Source organism: Procambarus clarkii, chromosome 1 (assembly GCF_040958095.1).
Source record: "Procambarus clarkii isolate CNS0578487 chromosome 1, FALCON_Pclarkii_2.0, whole genome shotgun sequence".
NCBI lineage: Eukaryota > Metazoa > Arthropoda > Malacostraca > Decapoda > Cambaridae > Procambarus > Procambarus clarkii.
This window is the reverse complement of record NC_091150.1, coordinates 38,418,410-38,445,658: the sequence shown is the minus strand read 5'-3', so window position 1 is coordinate 38,445,658 and position 27,249 is coordinate 38,418,410. Positions and strand designations below refer to the sequence as shown.

The 27,249-nt window shown below is 47.9% G+C and overlaps 1 protein-coding gene across 2 annotated transcripts; it reads right to left on the bottom strand.

Moving 5' to 3' along the window:
- Positions 1–718: 718 nt before the first annotated feature.
- LOC123769928 (platelet binding protein GspB-like) lies at positions 719–27,230 on the bottom strand. 2 transcript variants are annotated; one of them, XR_011230236.1, is made up of 3 exons: positions 27,208–27,230; positions 1,989–15,521; positions 719–1,885 (listed from the first exon to the last, which is right to left on the bottom strand). XR_011230236.1 is itself a non-coding variant. In XM_045761427.2 (2 exons), exon 2 carries the CDS (start codon positions 15,516–15,518, stop codon positions 2,238–2,240), a length of 13,281 nt encoding a protein of 4,426 aa, XP_045617383.2. In that variant the 5' UTR covers positions 15,519–15,521; positions 27,208–27,230; the 3' UTR covers positions 719–2,237. The 2 variants fall into 2 exon arrangements, 1 of the variants encoding a protein (XP_045617383.2); XM_045761427.2 differs by having other exon boundaries at positions 719–15,521.
- Between the last annotated feature and the right edge of the window lie 19 nt (positions 27,231–27,249).

Sequence of the window (27,249 nt, the reverse complement as noted above, 5' to 3'; positions counted from 1 at the left end):
GAAAGGGGTGGAGACGGATTGTATATGTGGGAGGGGGGGGGGGGGGAGAGAGAGGGTGTGTTTGTGTGTGAGGGGAGACGGGAAGGACTGTAAGGGGGGGGGGGGGCAGGTGACGGGTCGAGCCGCGGGCACATCAAGTTTTTATTTATTTATTTATATATACAAGAGTTGTTACATTCTTGTACAGCCACTAGTACGCATAGCGTTTCGGGCAGGTCCTTAATCCTAATATTCCCCGGAATACGACCCGCCAAATCGTTTAACAACCATTTTACTGCTAGGTAAACAGAGGCTACAGTTAAGGATTGACACCCAGTAAATCCTTTCCGGCCAGGATACGAACCCAGGCCAAACGGCAGGCGAGTGTCTTACCCCTACACCACGGTTGGGGACTGCTGTATCTTATGTATTGGAGAGTTTGGCTGTAGGGTATTGGGCCAAGTGCATTAAGTTTGCTTCTCACTAGACGTGCGGCCCCTGGCTTCAGTTTTGTCTAACAACTTTGGGTAAGACTGTGGACATTAATGGGAAAAGCTTCAGTAGCAATATTAGTACTGACCGAGGCTTCGGTAACAATATTATTATTAATAAACGAGGCTTCATTTCAATAGTTTCCTCTGAAACTTAAAAGTAAAAGAAGAATTAAGAAAAGGGAATACAAATATGTAAAGGAAACAAAGAGAAAGTATATTGGAATAATAAAATTAATTCTATTACATTAGCTGCTTATTAAATTTAATTATCAAGTAATACAAACAGTGATTAACAACATAGTTTACACTATTTCTACATGTATACAGACTCGACAGTGACTGAACAATGATCAACTATTATTGGAGTATAAGCGACACGGGTTATCATAGTGATTTGCATTGTAAAAAGGAAAAATAAGAAAGGACACCCTCGTTCTAATTAGTTGCAAATGTTATATGTTTCGGAATGAAAACGGAGGAAACGGAGGCGCAGGAAACTCCATAAATACTTTACATTGTCAGTTACTGAAGTTGAATCAAGCAAGACAAAAAGTTGTTACATAATCTTTTTTTTTTATTTGATACAGGAAGCTGAAGCGGTTGCTCTAGAGTTTACATTATATATTGTTAATACAGCTGACAGCGTCGACAGTTCTCTCCCCCTTGGTCAGCCTCATCATGAGGTGGGCCATCTACATCAGGCGTTGCGTGGTATCTTCCCTACTCCTCTGCCTCTTTTTGTAAGTCTTATTTTCGTTGGCCACTTCTGGAGGTTTTCTTCTTTATCATACGCTCCATGATGGTTTTCAGCTTCGCTAAACGTTTCAGGATGTCTTCCCTATTTATAACCTACTTCAAAAAGGCCTTTCTTTATCGTCAGCAGTTTTAGGAAGTCTTTCTTCTTCATCAACTGTTCGGTATGTTTACAGTTTTCGTCAGCTGCTTCATTGTCTTCTCTCTTCGTGAGTTGCTTTAGGTCTTTCTTCTTTATCAATTACTTGAGGCGTTCTCTCTTCGTTAGTTGCTTCAGGTCTTTCTTCTTTATCAATTACTTGAGGCGTTCTCTCTTCGTTAGTTGCTTCAGGTCTTTCTTCTTTATCAATTACTTGAGGCGTTCTCTCTTCGTTAGTTGCTTCAGGTCTTTTCATCAGCTGTTTCAGGGGATCTCCTCTTAGCCGCTTCCAAGGTCTTTTCATTCTTCGGTTTCATTTTACGATGTCCTGTTTCATCGTCAACAGTGATAGGCTTTCCTTCATCTTCAGTTGTGGTTTTAGAAGAACTTCCCTAATTCCATAGTATAGAGAGGTTCTTCCTCACCAGTGGTATCAAGTCCTTGCTCGGCAGCTGCATAAGAGGGTTCTCCTTCATTGGCAGCATCAGAAATTCTTCTGATGGTGAAGACTAGGGATGACCTCCTGCAGTGCTGACAAACACTGCAGGTCATCCCTAGTCTTCACCATCAGAAGGATTTCTTATCAGCAACTTCCGGAGGTTTTCTTTTATCAACTTTATGACGAAGTATTTGTATAAATTCACAACCCAAGAGGCGTTGAAGTAGCTTAATATATTTAAAATCACCATATACATTAATGGGGTAAGCTTTTTGCCAGATTACACTCTTTATTAACGACCTTGATATAACCAACTGAATCACACTATTTATCAGGATTAATTTGTAGGTACTTTGTAGGCAATTCATCCCATAGCTTCTGAAAGCTTATATTTTCCCTTGGCTCCCCGCTACGGCTGTGGGTCTACTATGCTCTAACGTCTCTTCTTCCTTCGGGCTCTCTTCTGTGCGTCTCCTCCAGAGCGTGGAGACTGTGACCCTTCCTTAGACGACGGGGAGCATTCTTGGGAAGATCCCAGGAGGCCATGAGGTGAGAGGCGGGCTTCGTGAGAGGGCAGCTCGTATTGCTGGGGCTGGAGGCTTGAAGTATCGACAACAGGATCAGAACTCTTGGATGCGGGAGGAAGCTTGTCTATAGCTGGTGGCTCGAGCTGGTGAGATTCATAGATATCTGTATCAGTTGACTGGGTCTGAGTAGCAGAACATCTGGTTAGTCCTTGTTGGCTCAGTAGAGTAGGATCTGGAAGATTAAATTTTGCTAGTTCTGAGGGTGACTGCTGTAGTGTGGACGTGGACTGACGGGTTAGAGTTTCAGAAACTTGAGTCTCCAGTTCAGATGTGGCTGTCTTTACTGAAGTGATTTCTGCTTTTGGTGTAGATGAAGGGGTCAAGCACGTAACTGAGGTTAATTTAGGTATAGGTGAAGTGATTTGACGTGAAGTAATTACGGGTGTGGGCGAAGCTACTTTTGGGATTGGAGGTGTCATTTTAGAAACAGAAGATGTCACTTTGGACGTTGTCATTGTCTTGGAGGTGGATATTACCTTGGGTGTAGGGGACGTTATTTTAGGGATAGGACATATTTTTCCTGTGGGGGAAGATTTCTTTGGAATAGAAGCAACCTTCAAAGGCGGCACAGATATTGTGGGCGAAGATGGTTCTAATTTGATGGATGATGACTTCTTTGATTCTTCTATAGTTTCTTGAGGCTGTACCGTTTCTTGGAGCTGCATCCTCTGGTCTACACCAGACTTCACTTTTGGTTCAGGGTCTTCCTCTAGTATGAGTCCATTTTCTCCTGCTGACTTTGATAGTTTAATGTCTTTATCTGCTGGCTTGAGATCTTTATGGGCATGCGTAGAATCTGATAGTGGTGGTTTTGAACATTCCTCTGATCGACATGAGTCGTCTACCACTAATTTATGCTCTGCAAGTATTTGAGAATCTTTCCCCGTTGGAATAGAGTCTTTGGCACTTACGTTAGACTCCATAGTTGTAAATTCTGTTGTTTCAATATCTCCCACTGGTTCTGCTGTGATCGACGATATGACGGATAAGGTCTCTTTTGGAGGTTCAATGAGCTCTAGGGTTTGTGTAGTGGCGATTGTTGTGATACATTGGTCTGATGAAGTCTTTCCTGTGTGATGTGTAAGTGAGCTAGGTTTTGGCTTGAGTGGAGGCTTGGTTGCTTGAGCTCTGGTGGAACTATCTTTCGAATGTTTTCGTACTTGTTCATGGCGACTAGACTTTGATTTAATTCGTTGTGGGGATGGGGAGCTGAACCTAGATACTTTAAGTGCTTCTGTCGTGGATAACGATGATTTGGGAACTTTAACTGGAGGTTCTGTCATTGTTGATACTGATGCTGTACTTATTTTTGTTATACTGCTTTCAAAGTCAGCCGTAACTTGTGATGCACGGTCGACTGAACGTACACGAGATTTAACAGACTGGAGTTTTAGCGAACTTTCCTCTGCATCTAGTTTTGGTTTATTAAATTCTGGAGGAGATATTGTGGTTTCAGATGGCGGCACCTTAGGTTCGGGTTTATATGGCTGCAAATGTGGCGGAGTGGTGGTTGCAGGTTTGGTTACAGTGTCAGATGACGTGGGTGTTATTAGTGAAGGTTCTACTGTGTGCACATCTGCTGCAGGGGATTCTTCAAGGGATTCTACTGGCTGTTTTGTGGGTGGGACAGGTTGAATAAATTTTTCTTGGAGAGTCTTTTTGACCGAAGGTAAAATTTGTTTTTCCTTTGGGTCAGGAGAAAGAGGCTGGGAAATACCAGTGGGGAATGTTAACGTCTTTGATGGCGAAGCTGATATTGTAGATTTTAATGCAGGCAAGTCTGAAGTCAAGGAAGTAGAAAAGGGCTTTACTTTTTGGAGAACGACTGTTGCTGGATGGGAATAAGATGAAGCGAGATCTTGTGAGGCTTCCACTGGTGATAATGGCGGGACGCCTGGCTCGGGAATGACAACTTGTGGTCTGACCTTTTTCTGTACAGGTGAGTGTGGCTTTGGTAATTCTTCAGGAGACTTTGAGGTTTTAGCTCTTGGGGATGCAGGTGAGGATATTCCATTAGGGATCGTCGAAATTGGTGGTTGAGGCGAAAGCGGCTTTGAGAGTGCTTCCGGATATTTTAATCTTATAGTCGGTTGAGAATGTGGCTCTGAAGTGCCAACTTTAATTTCGGATCCTTCCAGAACTGATGACTTTTCAGGCTTCAAAGCTTTTTTATGAGGCCTCGTTTTGTCTGGTTTTGACTGTTTTGAGGTTTCATCATGTCCTGGAACTTTGCTCGGATCAATAGATTTTGGAGGTAAAGGAGAAAGAGGCTTTGAGACACCCTCTGGGAACTTCAGCTCCAGCAACGAAGTGGTAGTGTCCGTTCCTGCTGAGTCCTGTATTACAGGTTCTTCTGGTATTACCTCACTTTGTGCATCGAGCGCTATAGCACTTCGGAGAACTCTTAATGGTGAAGCCTTTTTATGAAGCTTCCTTTCATCTGATTTGGGCGTTTCGGGGAAAGTATCATAAATTGGAGCCTTGGTAGAATCTACGATCATCGGTGGTACTGGTGAAAGTGGCTTAGAGACTTCCTCTGGGAACTTCAGCTCGAGTAAGGCAGTGACAGTGTCTGTTGCTGCTGGTGATTCAAGTGTTACAGGCGCTTCAGGGGAAACAATTTGGGGCTCTAATGGAGGTGAAATGACCTTTGATGCTTTTTTTTGTAATTTTGTTTCACTAGGTTTAGATTTTGTTGAAGTTTTTTCAAGCATTGAAGCCTTGCTTGAGTCCATTATCTTCGGCGGTATTGGTGAAAGAGGCTTCGAGACTCCTTCAGGAAATTTCAACACCAGTAAAGCGGTACCAGTGTCTATTGCTGCTGAGTCCTGAGATGAATGTTCTTCTTGTGGTGCCTCAGGCATTGAAGCTTTACTCAGTTCAGGTGAAAGAGGTTCTGAGACACCCTCAGGAAACTTCAGTTTCAATGAGGCAGTGCCACTCTCTTCTGCTGCCGAGTCTTGAATAATACGTTCCTTAACTAGTATAGCACTTGACTCTTCAAGGATTTCAGGAGTAACACTTTGGGATTGTGATATTGATGGTATAGCCTCCAAAACGCTTTTATGAAATTCAGTTTTATCGGATTTTGGCATTTTTGGGGTTGCATCGGGTGCTAAAGTCTTGCTCGTACCTACAGTTTTCGGCGATAAAGGTGAAAGGGGCTTCGTTATTCCCTCAGGGATCTTCAGCTCTAGTAAGGTAGTGTCAATGTCAGTTGCAGTTTGGTCTTGAGTTACAGGTTCCTCTGGCTGTGGTGCACTTCGTTCTTCCGGCATAACTCTACGAGGCCTTGATACTGTTGCGCTATCCTTTGAACCCTTTTTTTGAGCCATAGTTTTGTCTGATTTTGACTTTATGGAGACTGTATAAGGTACTGGAGCTTTGCTCGAGTCTATAGTTTTTTGTATTAAGGGAGAAAGAGGCTTCGTCACTCCCGCTGGGAACTTCAGTTCCAGTAAGGCAGTGCCAATGTCTATTGCTGCTGAGGCTTGAGATACTGTTTCCTCTGGTGGTGCCAGACTTGGTACTGGAGCCTTGCTTGAATCTATAATTTTTGGAAGAATGGGTGAAAGGGGTTTTGAAACACCCTCTGGGAATTTCAGTTCCAGAAATGAAGTGCCTCTGTCTGTCGTGACTGAGTGTTGAGTTATAGGTTCCTCTGGTAGTGCTTCACTTGACACTTCTGACACAACACTATTTAGCATTGATACTGGAGCAGCATCCTTCAAAACCTGTTTTTGTCCCACAGTTTCATCTGTTTTTCCTTTTTTGGAGGCTTCATCGGGCACAGGAGCTCTGGATGAATCTTTGATTTTAGGTGGTAATGGGGAAAGAGGCTTAGAGACTCCTTCAGGGAACTTCAGCTCCAGTATGGTCGTGTTAGTTTCTGTTGCTAAGTCTTGAGTTACAGTTTTCTCTGGTGGTGTCTCACTTGGTGTTTCAAGAGCAATATTTTTTGCCTTTGATAATAGTGAATCACTTTTCGAAACTCTTTTACGTAGTTTTCTTTCATCTGTTTTTTGCTTTTTTGAAACTGTATCCGGTACTGGAGCTTTTAACGAGTCTGCAATTCTAGGCGGTAACGGTGAAACAGGTTTCGAGACACCTTCAGGAAACTTTAGCTCCAGTAAGGTAGTACCTGTGTCTGTTGCTGAGTCTTGAGTAACAGTTTCCTCAGGAAGTGCCTCACTTGATGTTTCAACAGCAATGCTCATTGGCTTTAATACTGGTGTAGTATCCTTAGAGATTATTTTCTGATCATCAGTTTCATCATATTTTGTTTTTTGGGAGACGGCATCAGTCACTGGAGCCTTGCCGGAATCTATGACTTTTGTTGGTAACGGCGAGAGAGGCTTCGAGACTCCTTCAGGGAACTTGAGTTCTGGTAAAGTAGTGGTAGTGTCTGTTGCTGCGGGGTCTTGACTTACAGTTTCCTCAGGTGTCCTCTCACTTGGTGCTTCAAGAGCAATACTTTTTGCCTTTGATACTGATGAAACATCTTTTGAAACTCTTTTACGTAGCTTTCTAACATCTGCTTTAGTCTTTTTAGAGACTGCCTCGGGTACTGGATCTTTGGAAGAATCAATTATTTTAGGTGGTAACGGTGAAAGAGGCTTCGAGACACCTTCAGGGAACTTCAGTTCCAGTAAAGCAACGCCAGTGTCTGTTGCTGCTGAGTCTTGATCAGAAGGTTTCTCTTCTGGCATCTCACGTGCTGCTTCAGAAGCAACATTTCGGACTTTTGAGTCTGGAGAGTCATCTTTCGAAATTGTTTTATGTAGCTTTCTTTCATCTGCTTTAGCCTTTTCAGAGACTACCTCGGGTATTGGATCTTTGGACGCATTTATTATTTTAGGCGGTAACGGTGAGAGAGGCTTAGAGACACCTTCAGGAAATTTGAGCTCCAGTAAGGATGTACTAGTGTCTACTGCTGATGAGTCTTGAGTTATAGTTTTGTCTGGTGGCGTCTCACTTGGTGTTTCAAGAGCAATACTTCTTGCCCTTGATACTGGTGAACCATCCTTTGAAACTCTTTTACGAAGTTTCCTTTCATCTGTTTTTGGCTTTTTGGAAGCTACGTCGGGTACTGAAGCTTGGGACAAGTCTGCAGTTCTAGGCGGTAAAGGTGAAACAGGTTTCGAGACACCTTCAGGAAACTTTAGCTCCAGTAAGGTAGTACCTGTGTCTGTTGCTGAGTCTTGAGTAACAGTTTTCTCAGGAAGTGCCTCACTTGATGTTTCAACAGCAATGCTTATTGGCTTTAATACTGGTGTAGTATCCTTTGATATTATTTTCTGATCATCAGTTTCATCATATTTAGTTTTTTGGGAGATGACATCAGGCACTGGAGCCTTGCTGGAATCTATGACTTTTGTTGGTAACGGTGAGAGAGGCTTCGAGACTCCTTCAGGAAACTTCAACTCAAGTAAGGCAATGTCAGGGTCTGTTACTAAGTGTAATGTTATAGTTTTCTCTGGTGTCACTTCACTTGGTGCTTCAGGAGCAATACTTCTTGCTATTGATACTAGTGAATCTTCTTTCGAAACTCTTTTACGTTGCTTTCTAACATCTGATTTAGTCTTTTTAGAAACTGCCTCGGGTACTGGATCTTTGGAAGAATCAACTATTTTAGGTGGTAACGGTGAAAGAGGCTTCGAGACACCTTCAGGGAACTTCAGTTCCAGTAAGGCGGTGTCAGTGTCTATTGTTGCTGAGTCTTGATCAGAAGGTTTCTCGAGTGATACCTCATGCGCTGCTTCGGAAACAACACTTCGCGCTTTTGATACTGTTGAATCATCCTTCGAAATTCTTTTACGTAGTTTCCTTTCATCTGATTTAATCTTTTTGGAGGCTGCATCTGGTACTGAAGCTTTTGATAAATCTGCAGTTTTTGGCGGTAACGGTGAAAGAGGCTTAGAGACACCTTCAGGAAACTTCAGTTCCAATAAGGCAGTACCAGTGTTTGTCGTTGCTGAGTCTAGGGTAACAGTTTCGTCTGGTGGTGCCTCACTTGGCGTTTCAAGGGCAATGCTTCGTGCATTTGAAACTGGTGAATCACCCTTCGAAACGCTTTTTTGGTCTTCAGTTTCATCAGATTTTGAATGTATGTTTTTTGTTGGTAACGGTGAGAGAGGCTTCGAGACTCCTTCGGGAAACTTCAACTCAAGTAAAGCAGTTTCAGGGTCTGTTGCTATGTCTTGAGTTATAGTTTTCTCTGGCAATGACTCACTTGGTGCTTCAGGAAAGGGATTTCGAGCCTTTGAACTATCCTCTGAGACCTGTTTATAAAACTTCCGTTCATATGATTTAATTCTTTTTGATGCTGTATGGGATGCTGGATATTTGGCCGAATCCATAATTTTCGGTGGTAACGGTGAAAGAGGCTTCGAGACACCCTCAGGGAACTTCAGTTCCAGTAAATTAGTGTCAGTCTCTGTTGGTGCTGAGTCTTGAGATTCAGATTCCTCTTTTGGTGTCGCATTTGGAACGGGAAGTGTTTCTGTAGTAACATTTCGGGTCTCAGTTATTGGTGGAACATCAGTGGAAGCCCCTTTATTTAGTTTTACTTTGACGTTTTTTTTTTTTGCTTTTTTTAAAGTTTCACTAGACTCTGGAGCCTTGGTTGAATCAATGATTTTGGGTGGTAAGGGGGAAAGAGGCTTTGACACTTCTGCAGGGAACTTAATGTCCAATAAGGCAGTACCAGTGTCTGTTGCTGTTGAGTCCTGAGTTATAGGTTCCTTTGGTGGTGCTTCACTCGCCACTGCAAGTTTTTCTGTTGCTTCACCAGCAACAGTCTGTGGCTCAGATATAGGTGCAACAGATTTGGAATCTCCTTCATAATGTTTTAGTTCATCAGACTTTTTTTGTTTGTTTAAAGTACCATCAGGCACAGGAACTTTGCTCGAATCTATGGTTTTCGACGGTAATGGTGAAAGAGGCTTCGAGACTTTCTCAGGGAACTTTAACTCTTGCAAGGCAATGTCAGTGTGTGTTGCTGCTGAGTCTTGTGCTACTTGTTCCTCTGGTTGTGCCTCACTTGGTGGGGAGTTAATTTTGATTTCTTCCGGAGGTGTAAGAGGGACTGGTGAGCCTATTTGTGGAACATCAGATGAAGCTGTTATTTCAGATGGCTTTTCTATAGGCTCTGAGTCTAATTCCTTCTTCACGCCATCCTTCACTGGTACTTTCATTATTTCAGCTTTCTCTGAGGACTTCCTCTCTCGCTTATGTTCACTAGGTTTCCTGCTGCTTCGTTTCCTTTCTCTTCGGCTCACCCGTGGACTCCATGTAGCAGACGCAGGAGAAAATGGTTCTGTTATGTCTCCCTCTCCTGGCATTGTGAGCGGAGACGCTGCTTGTGTGTCCTCAGTAATCTCTTGTTCAGTTTCATCCTCCTTATGTGCCTTCTCACTCATATCTGTTTCCTGAGTCTTGTGTCTTGATTCGTCACTCTTCTCCGTTTTCATTCTTGATGGACTCATAAAATCATATTCACCAGAACTGAAAGCTTTCTGCTCTTCGCGGAACTTTTCACGCTTTCTGTGTCCATTGCTGAGTTTCTCTTTCCAGAACTCGTCTGAGAACTTGTCCTTGCTGGACCTGGCTAAGCCCTTTTTCCATGGCCCGGAAGCACGTTGTTCTGCTTGAACAGGCGGAGACACTTCTTGAACAGGCGGAGACACTTCTTGAACAGGCGGAGACACTTCTTGAACACTTACGTGCTCTTCCAGCGTGGCTTCGGTAACACCAAGTTCTTCATCTTCCGGTTCATCACATTTTGTTTTTTCTGTTTCCTCTTGTGCAACATTAACCTCTTCTTTTTCATTTGCTATTTTTGTAGCCCCTTGTTCCGGCTCCTCGTCTGGCTGCTTAGTAGCATCATGATCGTTCTGTTCAGTTTCATTTACATAAGATTCTGGGTTTTCAGATGCGTCTTCATCACGTTCTTGCTCTTCATTTGATTGAACAACAACATATTTTTCTGATTCTTCAATCTCAGGTTGCAGGTCTTCAGTGGCTGGGATGATATCACCTTCTAATTGTTCAGCTATTTTTATGATAACCTCAGCTTCTGGCTTTCCAGCTGCTTTCTCAGCAACAGCTGTCTTCTCAGCATCAGTTGCCTTCTCAGCAACAGCTGCCTTCTTACCATCAGCTGCCTTCTCAACAACAGCTGCCTTCTCAGCAACAGCTGCCTTCTCAGCAACAGCTGCCTTCTCAGCAACAGCTGCTTTCTCAGCAACAGCTGCCTTCTCATCAACAGCTGCCTTCTCAACAACAGGTGCCTTCTCAGCAACAGCTGTCGTCTCAGCAACAGCTGCCTTCTCAGTAATATCCTGTTCTGGTTCTTTATCAGTTATTTCTTGAAATAGGTCTTCTCCTGTCTCGCCCGGCGCTTCTCCTTCATCAGCTTCGTCCATGGCGTCAGTGGCCTTAGGATCTTGCTCTTCCTGGGGAAGCTTATCACTAACATCAAGAAATATTCCTTCAGGGGGCTCTTGAGATTCGTCCATCACATTTGCTTCTGTTGGAGAAGATCGGGCTTCATCCATGGCGTCAGTGGCCTCAGGATCTTGCTCTTGCTGGGGAAGTGTATCACTAACATCGAGAAACATTCCTTCAGGGGGCTCTTGATATTCGTCCTTCATATTTGATTCTGCTGAAGGAGGTCTGGCTGCCTCCACGGCATCTGTGGATTGAGACATGGTAGTCTGCTCCTTGCTCTCCTCTTGGCGTTTGGTGTGTCGGCGGTGGTGTCTTCGTTTTTTGCTCACGCCTTTTCCTTCTTTATCTTTCTTTGGCATTCTTGGACTTGGGCTTTTATCATCAGCGTTCTTGTGCACAGATGGCGATTTTGACTTCTCTCTGCCCCTACGGTGGTGTCTTGTCTCATCCTTTCTTATTTTGGCCATTTCCTCCTGAGGAGCAACGTCTGCACTTGGCTCTCCAACTAAGGAGGTTTTTATTTCAGGAATCTCATATTTTTTGGTGTCTGAGTTTGTTGTTTCTGAAGTTTCAATGCCATTTTCTGTTTTATCAATTATCCCATTTGATTTAGTATCAACATTAGTGACTTCTTCATTGTCCTCTTTGGTCTCGGATTCTTTTGTTTGTTCTGGGTAAATTTCAGAACCAACATTTTCAGTGCTAATTAAGTCAGGCGTGACTTCCAAATGGGCCTCATCTTCTTCACTCCTTTTGACCACAGAAACATCTTTAGGTAGAGCTTCCGGTTGCTGGACGTCTCCGCTTAGAGCTTCATCTATTTGTTTTGTCAAGCTCTCGGACACAGGCATTTCCTTGGCTTCCTCTCCAGCTTCTATCTTCTCTTTTCTAACAGCTTCATCACTTATATCCACTTTTACTGGCACACTTACATCTTTACCTTCTTTGATGACTTCTTTTGTAATCGTTTGTACCTTCTTGTGTGCCACATCCACAGTCTCATCTTCCGTTTCTGCCACATCAACAGATGTTGCTCCCTTGTCTGCTACATCCACAGATGCTGCTCCATTGTCTTCCACATCCACAGATGCTGTTCCATTGTCTTCCACATCCACAGATGCTGCTCCATTGTCTTCCACATCCACAGATGCTGTTCCATTGTCTTCCACATCCACAGATGCTGCTCCATTGTCTTCCACATCCACAGATGCTGTTCCATTGTCTTCAACATCCACAGACTCTTCTTCCGTGTTTGTCGTATCTACAAATGTTCCTTCCTTGCCTGTCATAATAGCAGAAGCCTCATCCTTGCTTGTAGTACCCACCAGTTCTTCACCAAGACTTTCCACACCAGGTTCTCCATTGCTAACTGCTCCTGTTTCCTTTTCTCCCTCAGTCTCAGCAATACTTGCATCTTGTTTTGTGGTGTCCGTATTAACTGACTGTTGGACCTGCAGGCCCTTCATTTCATATTTCTTGCCATTTTCATCATCTGACGACTTTGATTCTGAGGTGATTGAAGACTCCTTGCTCCTTATGTCGTCTGTTTCTACTGTCCGACACTCTTCTTTCTTAGTTTCCGCCTTGGGCACCTCTTTAGTGCTTTCAACCGGTCCTGTCTTGTTACTGACTTTTTCTGGGACGGTGTCTTCCTTCCTACTTCCCATTCTTGTGACTCCTTTGATCCACTCTTTCGCCTTTCCCACAAGCGTTTTACGATCTTTTGTGGAGTTATCAGTTTTAATTTCTATCTCTAGTGCCTCTTGTCCAGTCTCTGTAATGGCTGTTGTCTCCTCATAAATCTGTGTTGCCCCTTTCACCTTCACTGCGTCTGACATCACTGCCGCTGCAGCCTCTTCCAGCATATTTACGTTTGTTCCTTCTCCAGGCTTTCCAGCTTCACATACCAGGTCGTCCTTGTTGTTGGTGGACTGTTGAGCCTCCTCAACGTGACCATTCGAGGCGAGGGAAGAGGCACTGTCCAGAACATCGGGCATCGACCAGTCTCCGGGGGCGTGATAGGAGATCTCTGAGTCATCTCCCTTTCCTTCACTTTTGGCTTTTTGTTCGTCACTTGAGGTTCCTGAGGCAGTCTCCTGTCGCTCGTCGACGCTTCCTCCACTGCTCTGTCGTGACGAAGATCCCTCAGGCTCAGAGGCGCTCTTATTCTCTCTCTCAGACTTTTTTTGTTGAGAGAATTTGTTCTGAATTTGGTTGATCTTGCCAGTAAGGCTTCCCTTGTTTCTTTTATCTTTCCTTCCTGATCCACTTTTTGCCTCTGGTTTTTCCATGGCCATGTAAACGTCTTCTTGGTCTCCTTGTTTTTCTCTTTGGCCTCGAAAACAAGGAAATTTTGGATTTCCCGTTGCAGCCTTTACTTGATTTTCCTCCACCTCCTCTCCTTCTCCTGGCTGATATTCAGGATAGAGACTAAAGAAATGACTTTGTGCATCAGCCTCCATGATGGCCTTCTCACCAGTAACCTCTGGCTGTTCCATTTCTCCTTCAATTTGCATATGATCCTCGCTGTCTGGATCCTCCCAGACTGGAGATCCAGCACAAACCTCGACTAGCTTTTCGTCCTTCTCTCTGGGGAACAGGAGAGAGTCTTCAAGCGCTCCTTCCGACAGTACTGCAGTGTCTCCGGATCCTGTCTTAACCTTAGCATCTAAGGCAAAGGACGCCTCCTCTTTAGGAGTTAAAAGATCAGTTGTAGAAGAAAGACTTTCAGAATCAAACTCTGTTGATTCACTGACAGAGGATTTGCTGGTTCGTTCCCTTGTGTCAGCAAGAGAAGCCCCACTGGGTTCCTCTGTATCTCCTGTGTCACTTGTTGAAGTCCTATTTATTCTATTACCATTATTCTCATTCACAGAGGTTCTGCTTACTCCGTCTCCACTGTATTCACTCACAGATGTCTTGCTATTGCTGTACTCACTAGCAGTCCTGCTTGTGCCATAGGTTTCCTCAGATTCGCTAACAGAAGTTCTACTTGTCCTGTCTGCTTCATACTCACTAACAGAAGTCTTGCTACACACTTCCATGTCCCCGGACTCACTGTCAGTTGTGGGGACAGCATCTGGTGCTCGGGTCTCAGAGAGTGACATTTCCTGGATGCCTGGAGATTTTAGGGATGTACTAGACCCAGAAGGTGATAATGTAGATCCTTCGGTACTTGCATCTGCTTCACCTCTTTCAGTACTCGAAGTTGCCCCGGTTTCTTGAGGGACTGTCTCTGTAGTTGTTCTACTCATAGTTTCAGAGTCATTTGATTCAGTTACTGATGCTGTACTCAGAGCATCAGGGTCTAGTGAGCCATCCGTCGAGGTTTTCCTGGCTCTATCATTATCGATTGAACCCGTATGAGAGGCTCTACTGATAGTATCTGCATCGGCGTGATCACTCATGGAAGACCTGCTGACAGAATCTACATCCGTTGCATCACCGGTGGAATAGTTAACGGCATTGTCTGACTCTCTCTGTTGTCCTAGTGAGTTATGAGCCAAGTCATTTCCTGGAGAGGAAAGATTCGACGAGAAGGAGCCTCTGGCTTCGTGAAACACTAATGGGTTCGAGTTTTGGTCTGGGGTTATGGCCAGGTTTGCCATCACGGCCTCGTTGTCGACAATCTCCGAGAGCGGGTTGAGCGTCTCTGTATAATTATTATCATCCTCGTCTCCCAAGTCACTGATCACCAGCTCTATGTCATCGCCCTCTAGTGACTGCTCCATTACAGATTCTGTTTGCAGGTTGATAATGTTGTACTCCTGCGTTCCATTGTTGAGCTTCTCGTTACCAGTAGATGTTTGGTCGTCCGCACGAACGTTTTCATCCCCACTGAGAGCGTGCTGACATGCGTCAACAAAAATGGCTGTGTCACTATCACTTTCATCATCAGATATAAAGAATTTGACGGATTTCTCACTGTTGCTGACACCCTCTGCATCAGAATGCAAGGATTTGTCTGCTGCTTCTCCATCTTTGTCTGGATTAGTCTTGTTTGCACTATCTTGAGACGAACAGACCTTGTCTCTCCTTCCACCCCTTACTGGCAAATTATCTATATCGACCCCATCCTCCTGCCTGGCTTCCTTTAGCTCTTCCTCAAGAGTCGTTTTACTCAATGGCTCATGGATCCATTCAGTAAGAGGGGACTCAAAGTCTTTATCATAGTCAGATGTCATTATGTTCGGTTTGTCCATTTCATCAAGACCATAAGTGCCATTTGTTCCAAGATTTTCATGATCTTTCAAAGTTTCATGCCCAATACTGTGTGGGCCCACAGTTTTTGTGGCCCCTTGAGCATCATCTATTTGCATGTTATCACTGGGTTTAGCACTGACTTCCTGCTTGCTCAAGTCACCTTTATTTTTGCTCACCGGCGTTGTCGTCGTCGCATCCTTAACCTTTTGATCATTACCGTCCTTTACCTCTTGGAGAGCACCACCCTCCTCCTCGTCATCCTCTTCACCCATCCTCTTCCTTTTGGCTTCCCTAGTCTTAGTACTTTCCTTCTTGAGGCGTTGTTTACCTGGCGCCTGTGGACCCTGTGGACCCTGTGGACCCTGTGGACCCTGTGGACCCTGTGGACCCTGAGGGCCCTGGGGGTCTTGGGAGCCCGGGGACAGTGGTCCTACTACTTTCTTCAGCTTCCTCCACCTGGCCTTCCCTCCCATCACCTGTGGGAGACATGCCAGACATGAGCAGGAGTGATACTCAGGCCATGGAGCAGGACAATGGCCACTTGGATTTTGGACCAGTGGAGGGGACACTCAGACTATGGGCCAGCAGGAGGGACACTCAGACTATGGACCAGCAGGAGGGACACTCAGACTATGGGCCAGCAGGAGGGACACTCAGACTATGGACCAGCAGGAGGGACACTCAGACTATGGGCCAGCAGGAGGGACACTCAGACTATGGGCCAGCAGGAGGGACACTCAGACTATGGGCCAGCAGGAGGGACACTCAGACTATGGGCCAGCAGGAGGGACACTCAGACTATGGGCCAGCAGGAGGGACACTCAGACTATGGGCCAGCAGGAGGGACACTCAGACTATGGGCCAGCAGGAGGGACACTCAGACTATGGGCCAGCAGGAGGGACACTCAGACTATGGGCCAGCAGGAGGGACACTCAGACTATGGGCCAGCAGGAGGGACACTCAGACTATGGGCCAGCAGGAGGGACACTCAGACTATGGGCCAGCAGGAGGGACACTCAGACTATGGGCCAGCAGGAGGGACACTCAGACTGTGGGCCAGCAGGAGGGACACTCAGACTATGGACCAGCAGGAGGGACACTCAGACTATGGGCCAGCAGGAGGGACACTCAGACTATGGGCCAGCAGGAGGGACACTCAGACTATGGGCCAGCAGGAGGGACACTCAGACTATGGGCCAGCAGGAGGGACACTCAGACTATGGGCCAGCAGGAGGGACACTCAGACTATGGGCCAGCAGGAGGGACACTCAGACTATGGGCCAGCAGGAGGGACACTCAGACTATGGGCCAGCAGGAGGGACACTCAGACTATGGGCCAGCAGGAGGGACACTCAGACTATGGGCCAGCAGGAGGGGACACTCAGACTATGGGCCAGCAGGAGGGACACTCAGACTATGGGTCAGCAGGAGGAACACTCAGACTATGGGCCAGCAGGAGGGACACTCGGACAATGGGCCAGCAGGAGGGACACTCAGACTATGGTCCAGCAGGAGGGACACTCAGACTATGGGCCAGTAGGAGGGACACTCAGACTATGGGCCAGCAGGAGGGACACTCAGACTATGGGCCAGCAGGAGGGACACTCAGACTATGGGCCAGCAGGAGGGACACTCAGACTATGGGCCAGCAGGAGGGACACTCAGACTATGGGCCAGCAGGAGGGACACTCAGACTATGGGTCAGCAGGAGGAACACTCAGACTATGGGCCAGCAGGAGGGACACTCGGACAATGGGCCAGCAGGAGGGACACTCAGACTATGGTCCAGCAGGAGGGACACTCAGACTATGGGCCAGTAGGAGGGACACTCAGACTATGGGCCAGCAGGAGGGACACTCAGACTATGGGCCAGCAGGAGGGACACTCAGACTATGGGCCAGCAGGAGGGACACTCAGACTATGGGCCAGCAGGAGGGACACTCAGACTATGGGCCAGCAGGAGGGACACTCAGACTATGGGCCAGCAGGAGGGACACTCAGATTCCATTGAAGCTACAGGAAGTATAGAAGAAGTGTAAGCTTCTATGGACGCCAGTCCAAGTTTATATATAACCCCCCCCCCCCAGCTCTCTGGTGTAGATAAAGTGGGAGAGGACCTGATGTCTTGTAACCTACACCAAGTAATGGTGTGGTAGGTGGTACCACCCTGATCGCTTGTTCCAGTCACCACAGTGCTCAAAATGACTCTCCCATTGATATATATATATATATATATATAGTGTGGATTCCCTGTATATCTGATGGTGGAGCGAACGGTTGAAGAATTATTCTACATACACCAGACAGCTGGGGGGTTATGTGTAAAACTTGAACTGGCTTCAGTAGAAGCCTCGAGGCTTCCTGTGGATTCAGTAGAATCTCAGGTTGTATAACTTTTTAGCCCGTCCTCCTAAGGTTTCCCAAAGACAAGAAAACGGGTAATCTCAAGTGTACTCTCCTAACCTACCTGAGGACCCAAAACAGAAAACGGGACAGTACGTCACTTACGCCAGCCGCTTCTATGTTCTAGCACGACAATTTTTGGCCGTATGTCACGCATATGAGCGAAAAGTGACGTTCTTTGTTGGAGGACAGGTTGAACTTACACCATGTCGTGATACAAGGGTAAGGTGCGCGGCTAGGAGCTACTTGATCGTTGGTCAAGGAGATCCAGATCGCTGGAACCGCTTTATGCTAAGCTCACTAAACTTTGCAGGGTGACTGCTCGTTGTCCGAGGATGATCATAGGCCAGTCGGAGTCGAGTTGTGTGCATCCCTCTTTGCATGACAGGGGCAATTCATATTAATTTCCAATCTCGTTAAATAAAAGACACCATCCTCATTAAGATTACAGAAATGAAGAGAAAATGGTGAAGGGTAGGGAAGGTGGTGAAGGGTAGGGAAGGTGGTGAGTGGTAGGGAAGGTGGTGAAGGGTAGGGAAGGTGGTGAAGGGTAGGGAAGGTGGTGAATGGTAGGGAAGGTGGTGAAGGGTAGGGAAGGTGGTGAGTGGTTGGGAAGGTGGTGAAGGGTAGGGAAGGTGGTGAAGGGTAGGGAAGGTGGTGAAGGATTGGGAAGGTGGTGAGTGGTAGGGAAGGTGGTGAGTGGTAGGGAAGGTGGTGAAGGGTAGGGAAGGTGGTGAGTGGAAGGGAAGGTGGTGAAGGGTAGGGAAGGTGGTGAGTGGTAGGGAAGGTGGTGAAGGGGTAGGGAAGGTGGTGAAGGGTAGGGAAGGTGGTGAAGGGTAGGGAAGGTGGTAAAGGGTAGGGAAGGTGGTGAGTGGTTGGGAAGGTGGTGGTGAGTGGTTGGGAAGGTGGTGAAGGGTAGGGAAGGTGGTGAACGGTAGGGAAGGTGGTGAGTGGTTGGGAAGGTGGTGAAGGGTAGGGAAGGTGGTGAAGGGTAGGGAAGGTGGTGAAGGGTAGGGAAGGTGGTGAAGGGTAGGGAAGGTGGTGAAGGGTAGGGAAGGTGGTGAGTGGTTGGGAAGGTGGTGGAGGGTAGGGAAGGTGGTGAGTGGTAGGGAAGGTGGTGAAGGGTAGGGAAGGTGGTGAGTGGTAGGGAAGGTGGTGAAAGGTAGGGAAAGTGGTGAAGGGTAGGGAAGGTGGTGAGTGGTAGGGAAGGTGGTGAAGGGTAGGGCAGGTGGTGAGTGGTTGGGAAGGTGGTGAAGGGTAGGGAAGGTGGTGAGTAGTAGGGAAGGTGGTGAAGGGTAGGGAAGGTGGTGAAGGGTAGGGAAGGTGGTGAAGGGTAGGGAAGGTGGTGAAGGGTAGGGAAGGTGGTGAAGGGTAGGGAAGGTGGTGAAGGGTAGGGAAGGTGGTGAAGGGTAGGGAAGGTGGTGAAGGGTAGGGAAGGTGGTGAAGGGTAGGGAAGGTGGTGAAGGGTAGGGAAGGTGGTGAAGGGTAGGGAAGGTGGTGAAGGGTAGGGAAGATGGAGAAGGGTAGGGAAGGTGGTGAAGGGTAGGGAAGGTGGTGAAGGATAGGGAAGGTGGTGAAGGGTAGGGAAGGTGGTGAAGGGTAGGGAAGGTGGTGAAGGGTAGGGAAGGTGGTGAAGGGTAGGGAAGGTGGTGAAGGGTAGGGAAGGTGGTTAAGGGTAGGGACGGTTTTGAAGGGTTGGTAAGGTGGTGAGTGGTTGGGAAGGTGGTGAAGGGTAGGGAAGGTGGTGAAGGGTAGGGAAGGTGGTGAAGGGTAGGAAAGGTGGTGAGTGGTAGGTAAGGTGGTGAAGGGTAGGGAAAGTGGTGAAGGGTAGGGAAGGTGGTGAAGGGTAGGGGAGGTGGTGAAGAGTAGGGAAGGTGGCGAAGGGTAAGGAAGGTGGTGAAGGGTAGGAAAGGTGGTGAGTGGTAGGTAAGGTGGTGAAGGGTAGGGAAAGTGGTGAGTGGTTGGGAAGGTGGTGAGTGGTTGGGAAGGTGGTGAAGGGTAGGGAAGGTGGTGAGTGGTAGGGAAGGTGGTGAAGGGTAGGGAAGGTGGTGAGTGGTAGGTAAGGTGGTGAAGGGTAGGGAAAGTGGTGAGTGGTTGGGAAGGTGGTGAGTGGTTGGGAAGGTGGTGAAGGGTAGGGGAGGTGGTGAAGGGTAGGGAAGGTGGTAAAGGGTAGGGAAGGTGGTGAAGGGTAGAGAAGGTGGTGAAGGGTAGGGAAGATGGTGAACGGCAGGGAAGGTGGTGAAGGGTAGGGAAGGTGGTGAAGGGTAGGGAAGGTGGTGAAGGATAGGGAAGGCGGTGAGTGGTAGACAAGCTGGTGAAGAGAATTTTAAAGAGAAAGAACCAAGCCATTACGACTATATAGCACTTGGAAGGGATCAGGATAAGGTTTTGGGATAGGATGGGGGGGGGGGGGACGAATGGTGGATGTGTGGCTGGGATGTATAATGTAAAAGGGGGGGGACTAGAGAGGGGTGTGTGGCTCGGGTACAAAGGGGGAGAAACTACAGTGGGGCGTGCTAAGGGGGACGGGAGAGGGGTGTGTGGATAAAGTGTAAAGGAAGGGGGGTGTAGAGGGTGTGTGTGGGGTGTATATGGGGGGTGGGGATAGGGAGGATGGGGAGGATGGGAAGGGATGGGGAGGTTGGGGAGGGATTTATAAGGTGAGGCAACAAGCAAGAAATGCGCCGCACAGGACGAGCAGACGACAGGTTACTGGGGCGCCAGTGTGTGACACCCGGGCTTCCAGTACCTATTGACACTCTGCTCCCTCTGTTGACACTCTGCTCCCTCTGTTGACACTCTGCTGCCACTGTTGACACTCTGCTGCCTTTGTTGACACTCTGCTCCCTCTGTTGACACTCTTCTGCCACTGTTGACGCTCTGCTGCCTCTGTTGACACTCTTCTGCCACTGTTGACGCTCTGCTGCCTCTGTTGACACTCTGCTGCCTCTGTTGACACTCTTCTGCCACTGTTGACGCTCTGCTGCCTCTGTTGACACTCTGCTGCCTTTGTTGACACTCTGCTGCCTCTGTTGACACTCTGCTGCCTCTGTTGACACTCTGCTGCCTTTGTTGACACTCTGCTGCCTCTGTTGACACTCTGCTGCCTCTGTTGACACTCTGCTTCCTCTGTTGACACTCTGCCACATTTGTTGTCACTTTGCACAGTGTCACATGTGCTGTCATCTCTGTGTCACCTCTGCCGTCATATCTGTGTCACCGCTGCCGTCATATCTGTGTCACCTCTGCCGTCATATTTGTGTCACCTCTGCCGTCATATTTGTGTCACCTTTGCCGTTGTTGTTGTTGACAACCTCTGCCACCATCGTCACTCTTGTTGACAACGTCTGCCACCATCACCGCTGTTGTTGACAACTTCTACCACCATCGTCACTGTTGTTGACAACTTCTGCCACCATTTCCACTCTTGTTGACTTGGAGTCATTGCGTTTAACGTCAGGCTGCTGAAAAGGCGGTGTCTAAGATCTGAAGCTCGATTCTGTAGGCACATCTAGACAGGTACACACACAAACGTCCCTCAGCCCCATCAACAACTTTACCAGATAATAACTGAGATTTAACAGCCCTGCCTACAAGACAAGTTACTACACCAGTGGAGTGAATGTAAAGGATGAGAATAAATGAGAATGGGCAGAAGAAAGTGAACTTGAAAGTAATGTATATAAATATAGATGAGATTACAAATAAAGCAAGTGAACTTGATAAAACTTCCCACGAACAACGCCCAGATGTAATTGCACTCACAGAAACAAAATTGTTAGGTGTTATAACTAATGGAGCGTTCTCTCTGGACGACCATATAGCAAGGAAAGAGAGGGAAGAGGAGGAGGAGGAGTGGCCCTCCTGATCACAGAGAATTGGAGTTTCAAGGAGATTGTTATCCTGGACTAATGGGCAAGGGACTACATAAGAGGCACCATGGCAATAAGAGACTCAGAGATAGCAGTTGCCGGCTCGTTGTCAGCTGGTTTAAACGATTGTTTGCCAGTATGTGAGTGCTGTGTCGCTTGATCCAATACAAACCCTTGACTGAAACCACTAAGATTTCGGTTAATGTGACTCGTGCCAAAAATTATGTGTGGCCGAAGTCAGTAAACAGTGCAGAGAACGTCTTAAGACTATCTAGGATTTGCTTATTAAAATGGATATTTGTGCTTACAGAGTGAGATTCGTAACAACTATCTTAGTGCGAGAAGAGAAGATGAGTGATTCGTAACAACTGTGTTTGTGTGAAATGAGAAGTGGAGAGGCAGTATGAAAACTACATAAATAAAGCATAGATCCAACCCAAGTGGCTTCACAGCCACCTCAGAAGAAAATCAGTGAAGGAAAAAGTGATGAATTTAAGAAAAAGTGGACAGGCTCACACAGAGTGACAAGGAGGTGTATGAGGAACTCGTCAAGAGATTTCAGGAAGTCTTCACAATAGAACAAGGTGAAGTGCATGAACTAAGAGAGAAGACGTTAAACCAAGTAGCACTGGAGGAATGTGACAAGCCTCTAGGACTATACAGATTCTCACCATAAATACTAAAAGAGGGCAAGCAGAAATACTGTGCTTGATATTTTCTTTGGTGTAGAATAAGTCCCTGGAAACAGGAAATCTACCAGAAGGTTTGAAGACAGCTAATATATTTCCAAAATACAATAAGAGAGACAGAAAGGCTAGTAGCACATCTGGAGAGCATGGACTTTGTAACAAACCACAAGCACAGGTTTAGAAATACCAAATCATGCCTCACAAATTTGATATAATTCTATAGCCAACCAATAGAAATTACGCAAAATAAGCAAGGTTAGGCAGACTGTATATTTTTGGATTATTAATTTACCTTTGACACAATACCACATAAGAAACTATTGCACAATTTGAAGAAGAAAAGAGTGAGAGCGAAGGTGCTCCAGTGGATAAGGGAGTACCTAAGCTACAGAAGACACCTTCACTGTGAGGGGTGAGATCTCAGGAGTGGCGAGATGTCACCAGTGGAACCCCACATGGCTCACTGCTCGGACCTTCCCTGTTTCAGATATATGTAAATGATTAACCAGAGACAATAGACTCCTGCCACTCAATGTTTGTTGATGATGCAGCAATTATAAGAAAAATATAAGACAGAGGAAGGCAGCAATAGACGACAAGATGATCTTGATAAACTGAGAGAATTGTTCAACAAATAGTTACTAGAGTTTAACACACATAAGTTCAAAGTAATGAAACTTAGATATATATGTATTATAATAGAGCATATATGTCTGTCTGTCTGTCTGTCTGTTTGTTCAAACATCCACCCACATATTTATTTATCTACCGTCTGTCTTCGTCTCTGCCTCTCTGTCTCTGACAGAATATTGATAGATGAACAAAGAGATATACAGATCAATGGATAGATGGGAGGATAGATGGATGTATGTATAGACAGATAGATAGATGGATAGATAGATTGATAGGTAGATGGTCAGATGGATGGATAGACGGAGGGGAGGGAACGATCAAGAGAAAGTGCCAAGCCATTACGCCTATATAGCCCTTGGAAGGGGTCAGCATAAGGATTAGGGAAGGGACGGGGGGGAAGGAATGGTGCCCAATCACTTGGACGGTTGGGGATTGAACGCCGACCTGCAAGACGCGAGACCGTCGCTCTACCGTCCAGTCTGATTTAAACGGTAGAACGTCTCACGAGCGTCGTCGTCACCACCAACGGTCATCGTCACCACCACCACTAACGGTCGTCGTCACCACCACCACCAACGGTCGTCACCACCACCACTAACGGTCGTCGTCACCACCACCAACGGTCGTCGTCACCACCACCAACGGTCGTCGTCACCACCACCACCAACGGTCGTCGTCACCACCACCACTAATGGTCGTCGTCACCACCACCACCAACGGTCGTCACCACCACCACCAACGGTCGTCACCACCACCACCAACGGTCGTCACCACCACCACCAACGGTCGTCGTCACCACCACCAACGGTCGTCACCACCACCAACGGTCGTCACCACCACCAACGGTCGTCGTCACCACCACCACTAACGGTCGTCGTCACCACCACCACCAACGGTCGTCGTCACCACCAACGGTCGTCACCACCACCAACGGTCGTCGTCACCACCACCACTAACGGTCGTCGTCACCACCACCACCAACGATCGTCGTCACCACCAACGGTCATCGTCACCACCACCAACGGTCGTCGTCACCACCACCACCAACGGTCGTCGTCACCACCACCACCAACGGTCGTCGTCACCACCACCAACGGTCGTCGTCACCACCACCACTAACGGTCGTCGTCACCACCAACGGTCGTCACCACCACCAACAACGGTCGTTGTCACCACCACCACTAACGGTCGTCGTCACCACCACCACCAACGGTCGTCGTCACCACCACCACTAACGGTCGTCGTCACCACCACCAACGGTCGTCGTCACCACCACCAACGGTCGTCGTCACCACCACCACCAACGGTCGTCGTCACCACCACCACTAATGGTCGTCGTCACCACCACCACCAACGGTCGTCACCACCACCACCAACGGTCGTCACCACCACCACCAACGGTCGTCACCACCACCACCAACGGTCGTCACCACCACCACCAACGGTCGTCGTCACCACCACCAACGGTCGTCACCACCACCAACGGTCGTCACCACCACCAACGGTCGTCGTCACCACCACCACTAACGGTCGTCGTCACCACCACCACCAACGGTCGTCGTCACCACCACCACTAACGGTCGTCGTCACCACCACCAACGGTCGTCACCACCACCACCAACGGTCATCGTCACCACCACCACTAACGGTCGTCGTCACCACCACCACCAACGGTCGTCGTCACCACCACCACTAACGGTCGTCGTCACCACCACCACCAACGGTAATCGTCACCACCACCACTAACGGTCGTCGTCACCACCACCACCAACGGTCGTCGTCACCACCACCACCAACAGTCATCGTCACCACCACCACTAACGGTCGTCACCACCACCAACGGTCGTCACCACCACCAACGGTCGTCACCACCACCAACGGTCGTCGTCACCACCACCACTAACGGTCGTCGTCACCACCACCACTAACGGTCGTCGTCACCACCACCAACGGTCGTCACCACCACCACCAATGGTCGTCACCACCACCAACGGTCGTCACCACCACCACCGACGGTCGTCGTCACCACCACCAACGGTGTTCGTCACCACCACCACTAACGGTCGTCGTCACCACCACCAATGGTCGTCACCACCACCACCAACGGTCGTCACCACCACCAACGATCGTCGTCACCACCACCAACGGTCGTCACCACCACCACCGACGGTCGTCGTCACCACCACCAACGGTCATCGTCACCACCACCACTAACGGTCGTCGTCTCCACCACCAACGGTCGTCACCACCACCACCAATGGTCGTCACCACCACCACCAACGGTCGTTGTCACCACCACCACTAACGGTCGTCGTCACCACCACCACCAACGGTCATCGTCACCACCACCAACGGTCGTTGTCACCACCACCACCAACGGTCGTCACCACCACCACCAACGATCGTCGTCACCACCACCAACGGTCATCGTCACCACCACCACCAACGGTCGTCACCACCACCACCGACGGTCGTCGTCACCACCACCAACGGTCATCGTCACCACCACCACTAACGGTCGTCGTCACCACCACCAACGGTCATCACCACCACCAACGGTCGTCACCACCACCACCAACGGTCGTCGTCACCACCACCAACGGTCATCGTCACCTCCACCTCTAACGGTCGTCGTCACCACCACCAACGGTCGTCGTCACCACCACCAACGGTCATCGTCACCACCACCACCAACGGTCGTCACCACCACCACCGACGGTCGTCGTCACCACCACCACCAACGGTCGTCGTCACCACCACCAACGGTCGTCGTCACCACCACCACCAACGGTCGTCGTCACCACCAACGGTTGTCGTCACCACCACCAACGGTCGTCACCACCACCAACGGTCGTCACCACCACCACCAACGGTCGTCGTCACCACCAACGGTCGTCACCACCACCAACGGTCGTCACCACCACCAACGGTCGTTGTCACCACCACCAACGGTCGTTGTCACCACCACCAACGGTCGTCGTCACCACCACCAACGAGTGTTGTCACCACCACCACTAACGGTCGTTGTCACCACCACCACCAACGGTCATCGTCGTCACCACCACCACCAACGGTCGTCACCACCACCAACGGTCATCGTCACCACCACCACCAACGGTCGTCACCACCACCAACGAGTGTTGTCACCACCCACGCATCACCAGTCATCATCACTCGCCACCTCTCTCCTAACCATCTTCAGGGCGGGCGACCTCCTGACCCGCCCTATCACCGGCCAGGTCATGGCTGCCCACCACAACAGTTCTCCTGAACACATCTCACTCAACCAGTAGAAGGAACGGAACGGAACTATTAGGGGAAAAGCGCCAAGCCATTACAACTATATAGCACTGGGAAGGGGTAAGGATAAGGATTTGGGATGGGACAGGAGGGAAGGAATGGTACCCAACCACTTGGACGGTCGGGAATTGAACGCCGACCTGCAAGAAGCGAGACCGTCGCTCTACCGTCCGACCCAAGTGGTTGGACCCAGTAGAAGGAACAACGATGGTTAGTGAGGTATAAAGAGATAATGTTAAACTCATATGAGAGTTTGTCTAGTATAGGTTCCAGTTGGTCAGGTGACCCAGCAGACCCACTCTTCCTGGGTTCGACTCACGGTAAACTGGTACCTAAGAGTCAGGCGAGAGTTGTGCCTTGGGAAAGGAGCCGTTGGCCTTAACCCTAGTGGCTCCTAGAGTATACATTCAAAGGAATTTGCAAGATCACATTTGTGATCCGAAATCTGTTGGTCACCCACTCACTAGCCTATGCTTACCTCTGATCTACGATGATTTATCATACACAAATATCTATGTTCTTTAGTAATACGTTTCATTCTCAATAATGGTTTTACAGATAATGTAATTGTTTTAGTCTAGTGTCAGCTGCCTTACCCCTTGAACTGGTCAGTAGACACTCTCGCTATTGTTCGATGCTGGCCAGCGCTGTATGCTACTATACTGAATATATTGAGCTCTGGAGGCCACTCCAGACCGACAACAATAGCGCATCTCCATAGTCTCCTGAGACTGATGGATGCCTACTACTCTGGAGTACTAAATCGTAGAGAAAGACTATGTTAGGTGCCTCGTGATATTGATTACCGTTTTGATTTGTCAAACTTTTGGAATTGATGAGTGTTGTATTTGACAATGACTATAGCTGTCACTCTTTGGTAACAAAGAAGACTTTAGTGCTTGATATGGATGTGTCACCTTGAGAAACTTTGAGTTCACGCCCCGCAATATTGGTCGACATGTAGTAATCCACCTTTATCACTGATTTATCGAAGGCACCTGTGAGGCGAGGGGGAACAATGCAAAATAGGTTGGAAATAAATGGGAGACAAAGCAGCAGTAAATACAGGTGAACAATTATAAATAGAAGGAATGGAAGAGGCATACAAGACAAGATGACAGACACGAGTCAGTAACAGAGAGAATTAAGGGAAATAAATAATGGGAGTGGCTGGAGGCGCCATTAAGAGTGGAGTGAGTCCAGCAGTACGCGTGCCGAGAGCCACACACAGATGAAGAAGCCGTGGACACAGGTTTCCCCTCACCTTAAGGACACAGCGTGGACACACGCTGGGGAGACAGGGAGT

Bases quoted from the DNA above. Each gene is read 5' to 3' on its own strand.
- LOC123769928 (XM_045761427.2), bottom strand. From the start codon at position 15,518: ATGGGAGGGAAGGCCAGGTGGAGGAAGCTGAAGAAAGTAGTAGGACCA.